The sequence below is a fragment of the Manis pentadactyla genome, chromosome 3 (genome assembly GCF_030020395.1).
Source record: "Manis pentadactyla isolate mManPen7 chromosome 3, mManPen7.hap1, whole genome shotgun sequence".
In the NCBI taxonomy this organism is placed as follows: domain Eukaryota; kingdom Metazoa; phylum Chordata; class Mammalia; order Pholidota; family Manidae; genus Manis; species Manis pentadactyla.
The window spans coordinates 187,920,925-187,935,686 of NC_080021.1; the positions used below are offsets into that span (position 1 = coordinate 187,920,925).

The 14,762-nt window shown below is 36.5% G+C and overlaps 1 protein-coding gene across 1 annotated transcript in view; it reads left to right on the forward strand.

Moving 5' to 3' along the window:
• Positions 1–14,762, forward strand: part of DCAF10 (DDB1 and CUL4 associated factor 10) — a 71,845-nt gene that overhangs the window by 25,483 nt on the left and 31,600 nt on the right. Inside the window, exon 3 of the mRNA XM_036888395.2 lies at positions 11,451–11,648. Coding sequence (XP_036744290.2) covers positions 11,451–11,648 — 198 coding nt within the window. The remainder of the gene's footprint in view (positions 1–11,450; positions 11,649–14,762) is intronic.

Sequence of the window (14,762 nt, forward strand, 5' to 3'; positions counted from 1 at the left end):
AATTGAGAAGAATAAAACAATAGAATCAATGAAAGCAGGAGCTGGTACTTCAAGAAAATAAACAAAATAGATAAACCCATAGTCAGACTTATCAAGAGAAAAAGAGAGTCTACACACATAAACAGAATCAGAAATGAGAAAGAAAAAATCACTACGGACACCACAGAAATACAAAGAATTATGAGAGAATACTATGGAAAATTCTATGGTAACTGGATAACCTAGAAGAAATGGAGAACTTTCTAGAAAAATACAACCTTCCAAGGCTGACCCAGAAAGAAATCGAAAATCTGAATAGACCAATTAACAGCAAAGAAATTGAATTGGTAATCAAAAAACTACCTAAGAACAAAACACCTGAACCAGATGGTTCCACAACTGAATTTTATCAAACGTTTAGTGAAGACCTAATACCCATCCTCCTTAAAGTTTTCCAAAGAGTAGAAGAGGAGGGAATACTCCCAAACTCATTCTACAAGGGCAACATCACTCTAATACCAAAACGAGGCAAAGACACCACAAAAAAAGAAAATTACAGACCAATATCCCTGATGAACATAGATGCAAAAATACTTAACAAAATATAAGCAAACTGAATTTAAAAATGCATCAAAAATATCATCCATCATGATAAAGTGGGATTCATCCCGGGGATGCAAGGATGGTACAACATTCGAAAATCCATCAACATCATCCACTACATCAACAAAAAGAAGGACAAAGGCCACATGATCATCTCCATAGATTCTGAAAAAGCATTTGACAAAATTCAACATCCATTCTTGATAAAAACTCTCAACAAAATGGGTTGCAGGGCAAGTACCTCAACATAATAAAGGCCATATATGACAGAGCCAAAGCCAACATCATACTTAACAGTGAGAAGCTGAAAGATTTTCCTTTAAGATCGGGAACAAGACAAGGATGCCCACTCTCCCACTTTTATTCAACATAGTTCTGGAGGACCTAGCCATGGCAATCAGGCAACGCAAAGAAATAAAAGGCATCCAGATTGACAAGGAAGAAGTCAAACTGTCTGTGTTTGCAGATGATGATATTGTACATAAAAATCCCTAAAGAATCCACTCCAAAACTACTAGATCTAATATCTGAATTCAGCAAAGTTGCAGGATACAAAATTAATACACAGAAATCTGTTGCATTCCTATACACTAACAATGAACTAGCAGAAAGAGTAATAAAAAAAACAATTCCATTCACAATTGCATCAAAAACAATAAAATACCTAGGAATAAACCTAACCAAGGATGTGAAAGACCTATACCCTGAAAACTACAAGACACTTTTAAGAGAAATTAAAGAGGACACTAATTAAATGGAAACTTATCCCATGCTCTTGGCTAGGAAGAATTAATATTGTCAAAATGGCCATCCTGCCTAAAGCAATCTACAGATTCAGTGCAATCCCTATCAAAATACCAACAGCATTCTTCAGTGAACTAGAGCAAATAGTTCTAAAATTCATAAGGAACGACAAAAGACCCCAAACAGCTGAAGCAGTCCTGAGAAGGAAGAATAAATCACAGGGAATTATGCTCCCCAACTTCAAGCTCTATTACAAAGCCACAGTAATCAAGACAATTTGTTACTGGCACAAGAACAGACACATAGACCAGTGGAACAGAACAGAGAGCCCATATATAAACCCAAGCATATATGGCCAGTTAATATACGATAAAGGAGCCATGGATATAAAATGCGGAAGTGACAGCCTCTTCAACAGCTCGTGTTGGCAAAACTGGACAGCTACATGTAAAAGAATGAAACTGGATTATTGTGTAACCTCATACACAAAAGTAAATTCAAATGGATCAAAGACCTGAATGTAAGTCATGAAACCATAAAACTCTTAGAAAAAAACATAGGCAAAAATCTCTTGGACATAAACATGAGTGACTTCTTCATGAACATATCTCCCTGGGCAAAGGAAACAAAAGCAATAGAACAAGTGGGACTATATCAAACTAAAAAGCTTCTGTACAGTAAGGGACACCATCAGTACAACCAAAAGATATCCTACAGTATGGGAGAATCAAAAATGACATATCCAATTGAAGGATTGACATCCAAAATATATAAAGAGCTCACGCACCTCAACAAACAAAAAGCAAATAATCCAATTAAAAAATGGGCACAGGATCTGAATAGACACTTCTCCAAAGAAGAAATTCAGATGGCCAACAGGCACATGAAATGATGCTCTACATCGCTAATCATCAGAGAAATGAAAATTAAACCCACAATGAGATATCACCTCACACCAGTTAGGATAGCCACCATCCAAATGACAAACAACAACAAAAGTTGGCGAGGATGTGGAGAAAGGACAATCTTCCTACACTGCTGGTGGGAATGTACATTAGTTTAACCATTGTGGAAAGCAGTATGGAGGTTCCTCAATAAACTAAAAACAGAAATACCATTTGACCCAGGAATTCTACTCCTAGGATCTTACCCTAAGAATGCAGCAGCCCAGTTTCAAAAAGACATATGCACCCCTATGTTTTTTGCAGCACTACTCACAATAGCCAAGAAATGGAAGCAACCTAAGTGTCCATTAGTAGATGAATGGATAAAGATGTACATATACACAATGGAATATTATTCAGCCATCAAAAGAAAACAAATCCTATCATTTGCAACAACATGGATGGAGCTAGAGGGTATTATGCTCAGTGAAATAAGCCAGGCGGAGAAAGACAAGCATCAAATGATTTCACTCATCTGTGGAGTATAAGAACAAAGTGAACACTGAAGGAACAAAAAAGCAGCAGACTCACAGAACCCAAGAATGGACTAACAGTTACCAAAGGGAAAGGGACTGGGGAGGATGGGTGGGAAGGGAGGGATAAGGGGGGAAAAGGGGCATTACAATTAGCACACATAATGTAGCAGGGGTTGGGGGACATGGGAAAGGTAGTATATACAGAGAAGATAAGTAATGATTCTATAACATCTTACTATCCTGGTGGACAGTGACTGTAATGGGGTATGTGGGGTGGGGTTTGATAATAGGGGGTGTCTAGTAACCATAATATTGTTCAAGTAATTGTACATTAACTATACCAAAAACAAAAATGACGTGACAAAAAAATGAAATGAAAGTTTCAACTAGAAAAAAGATGATGCTTTTTTCGTAGCCCTTAGCAGAATTAAAAAATATCTCTGCAGCAAAAGTTTAGAGAAATGGACAATCTCCTAAATGCTGGTGTAACTACATGTTGGTATGTTCTTTTGAACACTGTTTGGCTATATGTATCAAAAGCCTTACTTTAAAAAAATTTTTTTTCTTTAATAAGGTATTATTGTTATACACTCTTATGAAGGTTTCACATGAAAAAACAATGTGGTTATTACATTCACCCATATTATTGAGCCCCCCCCCATCCATACCACGTTGAAGTCACTGCCCGTCAGTGTAGTAAGATGCAGAGAGTCACTATTTGCCTTCTCTGTGCTACACTGTCTTCCCCATGATCCCCCCAACACCTGTGTGCCAACCATAATACCCCTCAATCCCCTTCTCCCTCCCTCCCAACCCACCCTCACACACCCCTCCCCTTTGGTAACTCCTAGTCCATTCTTAGAGTTTGTGAGTCTGTTGCTGTTTTGTCCTTCAGTGTTCCTTCATTGCTATACTCCACAAATGAGGGAAATCATTTGGTACTTGTCTTTCTCCGCCTGGCCTATTTCACTGAGTATAATATCCTCCAGCTCCTTCCATATTGTTGCAAATGTTAGGATTTGTTTCTTTCTTATCGCTGAATAGTATTCCATTGTATATATGTACCACTTCTTCTTTGTCCATTCACCTACAGATGGACACTTAGGTTGCTTCCATATCTTGGCTATCATAAATAGTGCTGCAGTAAACATTGGGGTGCATACGTCTTTTTGAATCTGAGAAATTATATTCTTTGGGTAAATTCCTAGGAGTGGAATTCCTAGGTCAAATGGTATTTCTATTTTTTTTTTTCTTAACAAACCTCCATATTGCTTTCCACAATGGTTCAACTACCTTACATTCCCACCAGCAGTGTAGGAGGATTCCCCTTTCTCTGCATCCTCACCAGCATTTGTTGTTCTTAGTCTTTTCAAAACTGGCCATCCTAACTGGTGTGAGATGATATCTCACTGTGGTTTTTATTTGCATTTCCCTGATAATTAGTGATGTGGATCCTCTTTTCATGTGCCTGTTGGCCATCTGAATTTCTTCTTTGGAGAATTGTCTGTTTATATCCTCCACCCATTTTATAATCAGGTTATTTGGTTTTTGGGTGTTGAGGCGTGTGAGTTCTTTATATATTTTGGATGTTAACCCCTTGTCGGATATGTCATTTACAAATATATTCTCCCATACTACAGGACGCCTTTTTGTTCTGTTGATTGTGTCCTTTGCTGTACAGAAGCTTTTTAGTTTGATGTAGTCCCATGTGTTCATTTTTGCTTTTGTTTCCCTTGCTCAAAGAGATGCGTCAGGAAGAAGTTGCTCATGTTTATATTCAGAATATTTTTGTCTATGTTGTCCTCTAAGAGTTTTATGGTTTCATGACTTACATTCAGCACTTTTATCCATTTCGAGTTTACTTTTGTAAATGGGAATAGACAATAATCCAGTTTCATTCTCTTGCGTGTACCTGTCCAGTTTTACCAGCACCAGTTGTTGAAGAGGCTGTCATTTCCCCACTGTACTTCCATGGCTCCTTTATTGTATATAAATTGACCATATATGCTTGGGTTTATAGCTAGACTCTCCATTCTGTTCCATTGGTCTATGGGTCTGTTCTTGTACCAGTAACAAATTGTCTTGATTACTGTGACTTTGTAGTAGAGCTTGGGGAGCATAATCCACCCACCTTTATTCTTCCTTCTCAGGATTGCATTGGCTATTCGGGGTCTTTTGTCATTCCATATGAATTTAGAAGTATTTGCTCTAGTTTATTGAAGAATGCTGTTGGTATTTTGATAGGGATTGCATTGAATTTGTAGATTGCTTTAGGCAGGATGGCCATTTGACAATATTCGTTCTTCCCATCTATGAGCACGGGATATGTTTCCATTTATTGGTATCTCCTTTAATTTCTCTCATGAGTGTCTTGTAGTTTTCAGAGTATAGGTCTTTCACATCCTTGGTTAGGTTTATTCTTAGGTATTTTATTGTTTTTGATGCAGTTGTGAATGGAATTGTTTTTCTGATTTCTCTTTCTGATAGTTCATTGTTAGTGTATAGGAATGCAACAGATTACTGTGTATTAATTTTGTATCCTGCAACTTTGCTGAATTCAGATAATTAGGACTAGTAGTTTGGGAGTGGATTCCTTAGGGTTTTTTATGTACAATATCATGTCATCTGCAGACACTGACAGTTTAACTTTTTCCTTACCAATCTGGATGCCCTTTATTTCTTTGTGTTGTCTAATCGCTGTGGTGAGGACCTCCAGAACTATGTTGAATAAAAGTGGAGAGAGTGGGCATCTTTGTCTTTTTCCCGATCTTAAAGTAAAGTGTTTCAGCTTCTCGCTGTGATGTTGGCTTTGGCTCTGTCATATATGGCCTTTATTATGTTGAGGTACTTGCCCTCTATACCCATTTTGTTGAGAGTTTTTATCATGAATGAATGTTGAATTTTGTCAAATGCTTTTTCGGCACTTATGAAGATGTTCATGTGGTTTTTGTCCTTCTTTTTGTTGATATGGTGGATAGTGTTGATAGATTTTCTAATATTGTACCATCCTTGCATCCCTCGAATAAATCCTGCTTGATCATGATGGATGATATGATGTATTTTTTAATTCAGTTTGCTAGTATTTTGTTAAGTATTTTTGCATCTATGTTCATCAGGGATATTGGACTGTAATTTTCTTTTTCGTGATGTCTTTGCCTGGTTTTGTATTAGACTGCTGCTGGCCTCAGAGAGAGTTTGGAAGTATTCCGTGCCCTTCTACTTTTAAGGAAAACTTTAAGGAGGATGGGTATTAGGTCTTCACTAAATGTTTGATAAAATTCAGTGGTGAAGCCATCTGGTCTAGATGTTTTGTTCTTAGGTAGGTTTTTGATTACCAATTCAATCTTGATGCTGTTAATTGGTCTGTTCAGATTTTCTGTTTCTTCCTGGTTCAGCCTTTAGAAGGTTGTATTTTTCTAGGAAGTTGTCCATTTCTTCTAGGTTATCCAATTTGTTCGCATGTAATTCTTCATAGTATTCTCTCATAATTCTTTGTATTTCTGTGGTGACCATAGTGATTTTTCCTTTCTCATTTCTGATTCTGTTTATGTGTGTAGACTCTCTTTTTTTCTTGATAAGTCTGGCTAAGGTTTATCTATTTTGTTTATTTTCTTGAAGATCCAGCTCCTGCCTTCATTGATTCTTTCTATTATTTTATTCTTCTCAATTTTATTTCTTTCTACTCTAATCTTTATTATATCCCTCCTTCTGACTTAGGGCCTCATTTGTTCTTCTTTTTCTAGTTTCGTTAATTGTGAGTTTAGACTGTTCATATGGGATTGTTCTTCTTTCCTGAGGTAGGCCTGTATTGCAATATACTTCCTTTTTTGCTCAGCCTTCGCTGCGTCCCACACATTTTGCAAGGTTGAATTTTTGTTGCCATTTGTCTCCATATATTGCTTAATCACTGTTTTTATTTGTTCATTGATCCATTGGTTATTTAGGAGCATGTTGTGAAGCCTCCATGTGTTTGTGGGATTTTTCATTTTCTTTGCATAATTTATTGCTAGTTTCATACCTTTGTGTTCTGAGAAACTGGTTGGTCGAATTTCAATAATTTTGAATTTACCGATGGTCTTTTTGTGGCCTAATATATGATCGATTCTTGAAAATGTTCCATGTGCACTTGAGAAGAATGTGTATCCTGCTGTTTCTGGGTGTAGAGTTCTGTAGATGTCTGTTAGGTCCATGTGTTGTAATGTGTTGTTCCATGCCTCTGTCTCCTTACTTATTTTCTGTCTGATTGATCTGTCCTTTGGAATGAGTGGAGTGTTGAATTCTCCTAGAATGAATGTATTACATTCTATTTCCCCTTTTGATTCTTTAGAATTTTTTTCACATATGTAGGTGCTCCTGTGTTGGGTGCATAGATAATTATCATGGTTCTATGTTCTTGTTGGATTGACCCCTTTATCATTGTGTAATGCCCTTCTTTGTCTCTTGTGACTTCCTTGTTTTGAAGACTGTTTTGTCTGATACAGGTACTGCAACTCCTGCTTTTTCCTCCCTATTAGTTGCATGAAATATTTTTTTTCCATCCCTTCACTTTAGTCTGTGTATGTCTTTGGGTTTGAAGTAAGTCTCTTGTACACAGAATATAGATGGGTCTTGTTTTTTTTTATCCATTCAGTGACTCTGTGTCTTTTGATTGGTGCATTCAGACCATTGGCATTTAGGGTGATTATCAATAGGTATGTACTTATTTCCATTGCAGGCTTTAGATTCGTGGTTACCAAAGGTTCAAGGGTAACTTCCTCACTATCTAAGACTCTAACTTAACTCACTTAGTATGCTATTGCAAACACAACCTACAGGTTCTTTTTTTCTTTTTTCCTCCTTTTTCTTCCTCCTGCATTCTTTACATATTAAGTATCATATTCTGTACTCTTTGTCTACCCCTTGACTGACTTTGGAGGAGGTTGATTTAATTTTGCATTTGCTTAGTAATTAACTGCTATACTTTCTTTACTCTCGTGTTATTACCTCTGGTGACAGCTATTAAGCTTTAGGAACACTTCCATCTATAGCAGTCTCCCAAAAATACACTGTAGAGGTGGTTTGTGTGAGGTAAATTCTCTGAGCTTTTGCTTATCTAAAAATTGTGTAATCCTCCTTCAAATTTAAATGATAATCTTGTCAGATAAAGTAATCTTGGTTTGAGGCCCTTCTGCTTCATTGTGTTAAAGATAGCATGTCACTCTCTTCTGGCCTGTAAGTTTTCTGCTGAGAAGTCTCATGATAGCCTGATGGGTTTTTCTTTGTATGTGATCTTCATTCTCTCTCTGTCTGCTTTTTATAGTCTGTCCTTATCCTTGATCCTTGCCATTTTAATTATTATTATATGTCTTGGTGTTGTCTTCCTTGGGTCCCTTGTGTTGGGAGATCTGTGCACCTTCATGGCCTTAGAGACTATCTCCTACCCCAGATTGGGGAAGTTTTAACAATTACCTCCTCAAAAACACTTTCTATCCCTTTTTCTCTCTCTTCTTCTTCTGGTACCCCTATAAGACAAATATTGTTCTGTTTTGGTTAGTCACACAGTTCTTTCAATATTCTTTCATTCCTACAGATCCTTTTTTGTCTCTATGACTCAGCCTCTTTGTATTCTTTTTCTCTCATTTATATTTCATTTATTGTCTCCTCCACTTAATCTGATTTGCTTTTAAAACCCTCCATTATGTTCCTTAATGATTGGATCTCCATCCTAAATTCCTCCCTGAGTTCTTGAATATTTTTCTGGAGCTCTGTGAGAATGTTTTTGATTTTTATTTTGAAATCTCTTTCAGGAAGATTGATGAGTTCAGTTTTACTTGGTCCTCTTCCTGTTTTTGTGGGATTTTGGTTTGAACCAGGTTCCCCTGACATTTCATATTTGTGTGTGGCGCCCTCTAGTGCCCAGAAACTCTAGTCTCTGGAGCTGTTCAACCCCTGGAGTGATGTTGGAGGTCGCAGGAGAGCGGTGCTGTTTCCATGGGGGTGGAAAGAGATGTTTCCTGATTTCCGTTTGCTGTGCCTGTTTCTACTGCCAGAACCAGTGGGCCTAACACAGATGTAAGCCACTCTGCTTTGCGTCTGTAGCTGCTGTTAGCCATGCTGTCCTGACACTAGGGAAGGGGTTGCCAGTTTGCAACCCAGGTGCGGGCTGGAAGGCACATCAGGCTGCATATCACGGTGGCGGGTCTTTGAGCTGCGTAGCCAGCTAGGGGGATGGAGTTCCTGACGATTGTGAAATTTCCCAACCTGTTGTGCAGACTGCACCTGGACACTTTTGTCAGTCCTTACCTTGTTAGCAGACCTCTCGGTGTTAGTAAGTCCCTCAGACTGCCCACCCAGAGCAGCCGGATATGGACCTGTTTTACACAAGCAGCTGGAATCTCAGTCTCTCCAGGTATTCCGCCTGTCTTAGCTTTCCAACCCCACTAATCACCAGAGTACCGTGCAATGTTGGTTCGTGCTCCCAGAGCGGATCTCCAGAGCTAGGTGTAGAGCAATCATACGCCTCCACTCCTTCCTCACTCGTTTCTCTTCCTCCCACCAGTTAGTTGGGGTTGGGGAACGGCTTGGGTCTTGGTGTATCACGGCTTTGGTATGTTACCCTGTTCTGTGAGGCCTGTTCTTTTCTCCAAGTGTATGCAGTCTGGCACAGCCTTCTTTCCTGTTGCTCTTTCAGGATTAATTGTATTAATTATATTTTCATATTATATGTGATTTTAGGAGGAGGCCTCTGACTCAGCTCTCACACCGCCATCTTTTATCTTGTCAAGTACAAAAGCCTTACATTAAAAAAAATCTTTTTATTTAGCAATACATTTTTCTGGGAATATACTTAGACAAAAGTAGGGATGTCATTAATATTTGTTAAGGTGTTCATCATAGTGTTTTTTAATAGTAAAAAATTGGAAACAATTTAAATCCAACAGTCACATACTAAGTTTAAAAAAAGAACAAGATTACAGTTCATTCATACAGTAAATGCTATTCAGTCATTAAGAATGATTTTGTCAATAAATCATTAATGACATTGTAAAATATGACATATTAGGCTTTAAATACAGGAATTAGGCTAAATATCAATAACTGGTTATTTTTTGTGGTGGATTTTTTTCCATTTTAGAAATATTTTCAATGCGCATATATTTACAATTAAGAAGGAGTTACTGGAAGTCACTATAGAATAAGTCCATGATATATTTTCGTATTTCTACTTTTCACACCCAGCACTCCTAACTGCTGTTGCCTCTCAGAGTACAGCATCTCCTTATATGCCTCTGTACCTTTGCTTAACCCCTGACCACTTACTGCTCATCTCTTAAAGTCAGTTCAAATGACACTACCTTGAAGTCTTTCTTAACCACTGTCTTTGCTTTGCTTATTCCACACAACTGTTTTGTATAATTATGAGTTTATAATGTGTTCTCCACTAGGCAATGAATTTCTATCTCATGTGTTCATTTAATAAATATTTGTGAGTGCTTATTATGTGCCTGGCACTGTGTGTGTTGGGTATTGCTAATCTAACCATGAATTATGTACCTGCCTTCAAGGAGTTTATAGCCTTGTAAAGTTATTTCTTACAGTGTAAGGCTGTGACTTGGCTGTTACAATAAAAGTATAGAGTGCTTGGGGGATTAGAAGATTGGTAAACCTACCCCAGGCTGATAGAGAGGGAAGCCTTGCTGGAGGGAATGATAGTTGAATGTGAAAAAGAGAGCAAGTGTTAGCCAAGACAAGGAGTTGGGGGGAAGGTGGCTGCAGGTAGCAGTAACAGTCTATACAAAGGCCAGGAATTTTTAAAGTGCGTTAAGTTTCAGGAAGGTCATTATAATTGAGGATATTGATGTTGATTCTGATAGAAATAATTATATATAACTTTATCTTTGAAGAAGCTGCAGAATCCATTTCTTCTTCAAGAGATTAGGAAGTTACATATAAGCATGTGTTAGAGAAAGCATCTGAATACTGAATTAGGCAGAAATTCAACTGTGATTAATTGGTTTGTTATTTTTTAAATGTTTGTGTAAAATATTTTCTCACTAAGGATTGAGAAATTAGTGTCAAATAATTAAAAGTCTGAATTATAGAGTATTTTAATTGTTTATTTTGTAATCTTGACTGGCCCTAGTAAAATATTGCTAAGTAAGATTATTGGGGTAGTGTCTTTAATTTACAGATAAAATGTATGGCATTTTAATAGCAATTTTTGTTTGTAAATGTAATCTAAATAGGAACAGACTTTATTTGTAATAAACATTTCTCACAATTTTGAACCCTTTACATGTAACATGTCTCCCTTATCAATCAAGTTTTCAAAATCTCCTGCTGCCTATTCAATTGTCTCTTACCATTTGTGTTTCCTATATAGATTATAAAATTCTTCTTTCTCTCTAGCACTATCCTCCAAACACCCACTCTATTTCCAGTTCCAAATAAAAGTCAATAAGGAAAATGGATAAAATTGCAATGTGACCTTCATTAAATCATAATATATCATAGTATACTTCCCTGTAATTATGTGAATTATATTTACTATTTATTGTATATCAGAATTTACTGGGTTTATACAGTTTATAATCCTATTTTGTTTGTTCTCTTGATTAGAGAGACTTAATTTTCTTGATTAGAGAGACTTGAATATAGAGACTGTTTCTCACCGTTTTCTTTAATAAGAGATTACATAAACCAGTTTTTCTTTTCTGCTTTGTAGATTTCTTGATAACCGGCTGTTTGCTACCTGCTCTGATGACACTACAATAGCACTATGGGATCTGAGAAAATTGAACACCAAAGTATGCACTTTACATGGTCACACTAGCTGGGTGAAGAACATCGAATATGATACTAATACAAGACTCTTAGTAACATCAGGATTTGACGGAAATGTCATTATTTGGGACACCAACAGGTTTGTGAATAGGAGACTATGTTAGGATAATTAACAAAAACAGTTTTTTAAAGATGGTAAACAAATTGAGTGTTCTGTTTTCTCTTTCGTATCTCTTTAGGAGAAAGAATCTGGCTTTAGGAAAACAATCAAAAAGTGATTCCATCTTTGGTTACTTGCATTTAGTCATATACTGCAACTAAAAACTTTGGAGAAAATTATATGGGAAGGAAACCAAGTAGTATAGTTAATGATGAAAACTGATTTATAAGATGACTTTCCTGAATTTAAGGAAAAATGTTTTTGTTATTTCTTTTGTGTGGAACTGAAATGTTTTTCATTCTTTGGTACTTCAATTCTAAATTATTTATTTTGTAATTTTTGCACTTTGTTTTCATGCATTACAAGAGTAGTTTCTCAAGTGGAGTGGTATTGATCCCTATGGGAATGTTTGGAAATAATGTGTGGTGCGTCAGTTTTGTCACTGTGGGAGAACAGGATTTCTGTTGGCATTTAGTCAGGGATCAGACTATCTAAATATCCTGTAGAACACAGGACAGATTGCATAGTAGACAAGCTGCCCTCTAAAATGTCAGTAATGCAAAAAAATTAAAAATAAAATAAAATGTCAATAATGCCTCTGTTATGAAATATTTCAATAAAATACCACCTTATAGAGAAATTGATTATTTAAACAATTAAAAAGTTTGAGAAATAATTAAAACATATCTGCTAGTAGTGATGGTAAAACAACAATATAGTAATACACAAAAATCATTTCTGAAATACTTTTTGTAAGGTCTCATTAAAAGAGAGGGGATATTCTTAAGAATTTCTAGCTATGCATGTTTGAGCAGAAGATAGAGCTACTGATTATTTTTGTTTCTTTTTTTAAATTAGCGTACATAAAATAAAATGCACAAATCTTAGTGTCACTTTGATGAATTTCAACATGTTTATACACTCATGTAACCATCACCGAGATAAGATATCAAACATTCCAATTTTTTTCCCCTTTAACTTATTTCACCTATTTTCTCCTCCCCCTCCCGAAGGACAACCACCAGTCTCTTTTCTGTATCTATGAGTCTGTTTGTTTGTTTGTTTTCTAGATTCCACATATAAATGAAATCATATGGTATTTCTCTTTGACTTCTTTCACTCAGCATAATACCCTCTAATACTATCCATGTTGTCACTATCTAATACAAAAGATGGCAGGATTTCATTTTTTGTTGTTGTTGTTGCTTCCATATTTTTATTGTAAATAATGCTGCAATAAACATAGGTGTGCATGTATCTTTTCAAATTAGTGATTTTGTTTTCTTTGGGTAAATTCCCAGAAGTGGAATTACTGGGTCTAGTGGAATTATGGTATTTCTATTTTAAGTTTTTTGAGAAACTTCCATACTGCTTTCCATAGTGGCTGCACCAATTTACATTCCCAACAACAGTGTAGGGGGGTTCCCTTTTTCACATATCCTTGTCAACACTTGTCATTTCTTGTCTTGATATTAGCCACTCTGATTGGTGTGAGTGACATTTTCTCATTGTGGTTTTGATTTGCATTTTCCTGATAATTAGTGATATTTGAGCATCTTGCCATGTGTATGTTGGCCATCTGTATGTCTTCTTTGGAAAATGGCTCTTTGGGTCCGCTGCCCATTTTTTAATTGCACTAGATTTTTTTTTTTATGTTGAGATGCTTAAGTTCTTTATATCTTTTGCATATTAGTCCCTTCTTGGATATATCATTTGCAAATATATTCTCCCATTCAGTAGATAGTCTTTTTGTTTTGCTGGTAATTTCCTTTGCTGTGCTAAAGCTTTTTAGTTTGATGTAGTCCTACTTGTTTATTTTTGCTTTTGTTTCTCTATCCTGGTGAGACATCCAGAAAAAAATGACTAATGCTGCACATAATGTAGGCGGGGCATGGGGAAGATAGGGTATGTGATGGGGATGTGATAATGAGGGGAATCTAGTAACCACAGTAATGCCCATGTGATTTTATATTAATGATACCAATATAAAAAAATGTAGAAAAAAAATGACTAATGCTGATGTTCAAGAGTTTGCAGCCTATGTCTTTTAATTTTTTAATTAAGGTATTGATAAACACTCTTATGAAGGTTTCCAATGAAAAAACAATGTGGTTACTACATTTACTCATATGATCAAGTCCCCACCCATACCCCATTGCAGTCAGATGCCACAGAGTCACTATTTGCCTTCTCTATGCTACACTGTCTTCTCCATGACCCACACACCATGTGTACTAAACATAATACCCTTTAATCCCCTTCTCCCTCCACTTTGGTAACCACTAGTCCCTTCTTGGAGTCTGTGAGTCTGCTGCTGTTTTGTTGCTGCAGTTTTGCTTCATTGTTATACTCCACAAATGAGGAATCATTTGGTACTTGACTTTCTCTGCCTGGCTTATTTCACTGAGCATAATATCCTCCAGACCCATCCATATTGCAAATGGTAAGATGTGTTTTCTTCTTATGGATGAATAATATTCCATTGTGTATATGTACCACATCTTCTTTATCCATTCATCTACTGGTGGACACTTAGGTTGCTTCCATTTCTTGGCTATTGTAAATAGTGCTGCAATAAACATAGCGGTACATCTGTCTTTTTGAATCTGAGAACTTGTATTCTTTGTGTAAATTCCAAGAGGTGGAATTCCCAGGTCAAATGGTATTTCTATTTTTATTTTTTTGAGGAACCTCCATATTGCTTTCCACAATGGTTGAACTACCTTACATTCCCACCAGCAGTGTAGGGAGGGTTCCCCTTTCTCCACATTCTTGCCAGCATTTGTTATTCTTAGTCTTTTTGAAACTGGCCATCCTAACTGGTGTGAGGTGGTATCTCATTGTGGTATTAATTTGCATTTCCCTGATGATTACTGTTGTGGAGCATCTTTTCATGTGTCTGTTGGCCACCTGAATTTCTTCTTTGGAGAATTGTCTCTTCAAATCCTCTGCCCATTTTTTAATTGGATTATTTGCTTTTTGTGTGTTGAGGTGGGTGAGCTCTTTATATATTTTGGATGTTAACCCCATGTCGGATATGTCATTTTCAAATATATTCTCCCATATTTTAGGATGCCTTTTTGTTCTGTTGAT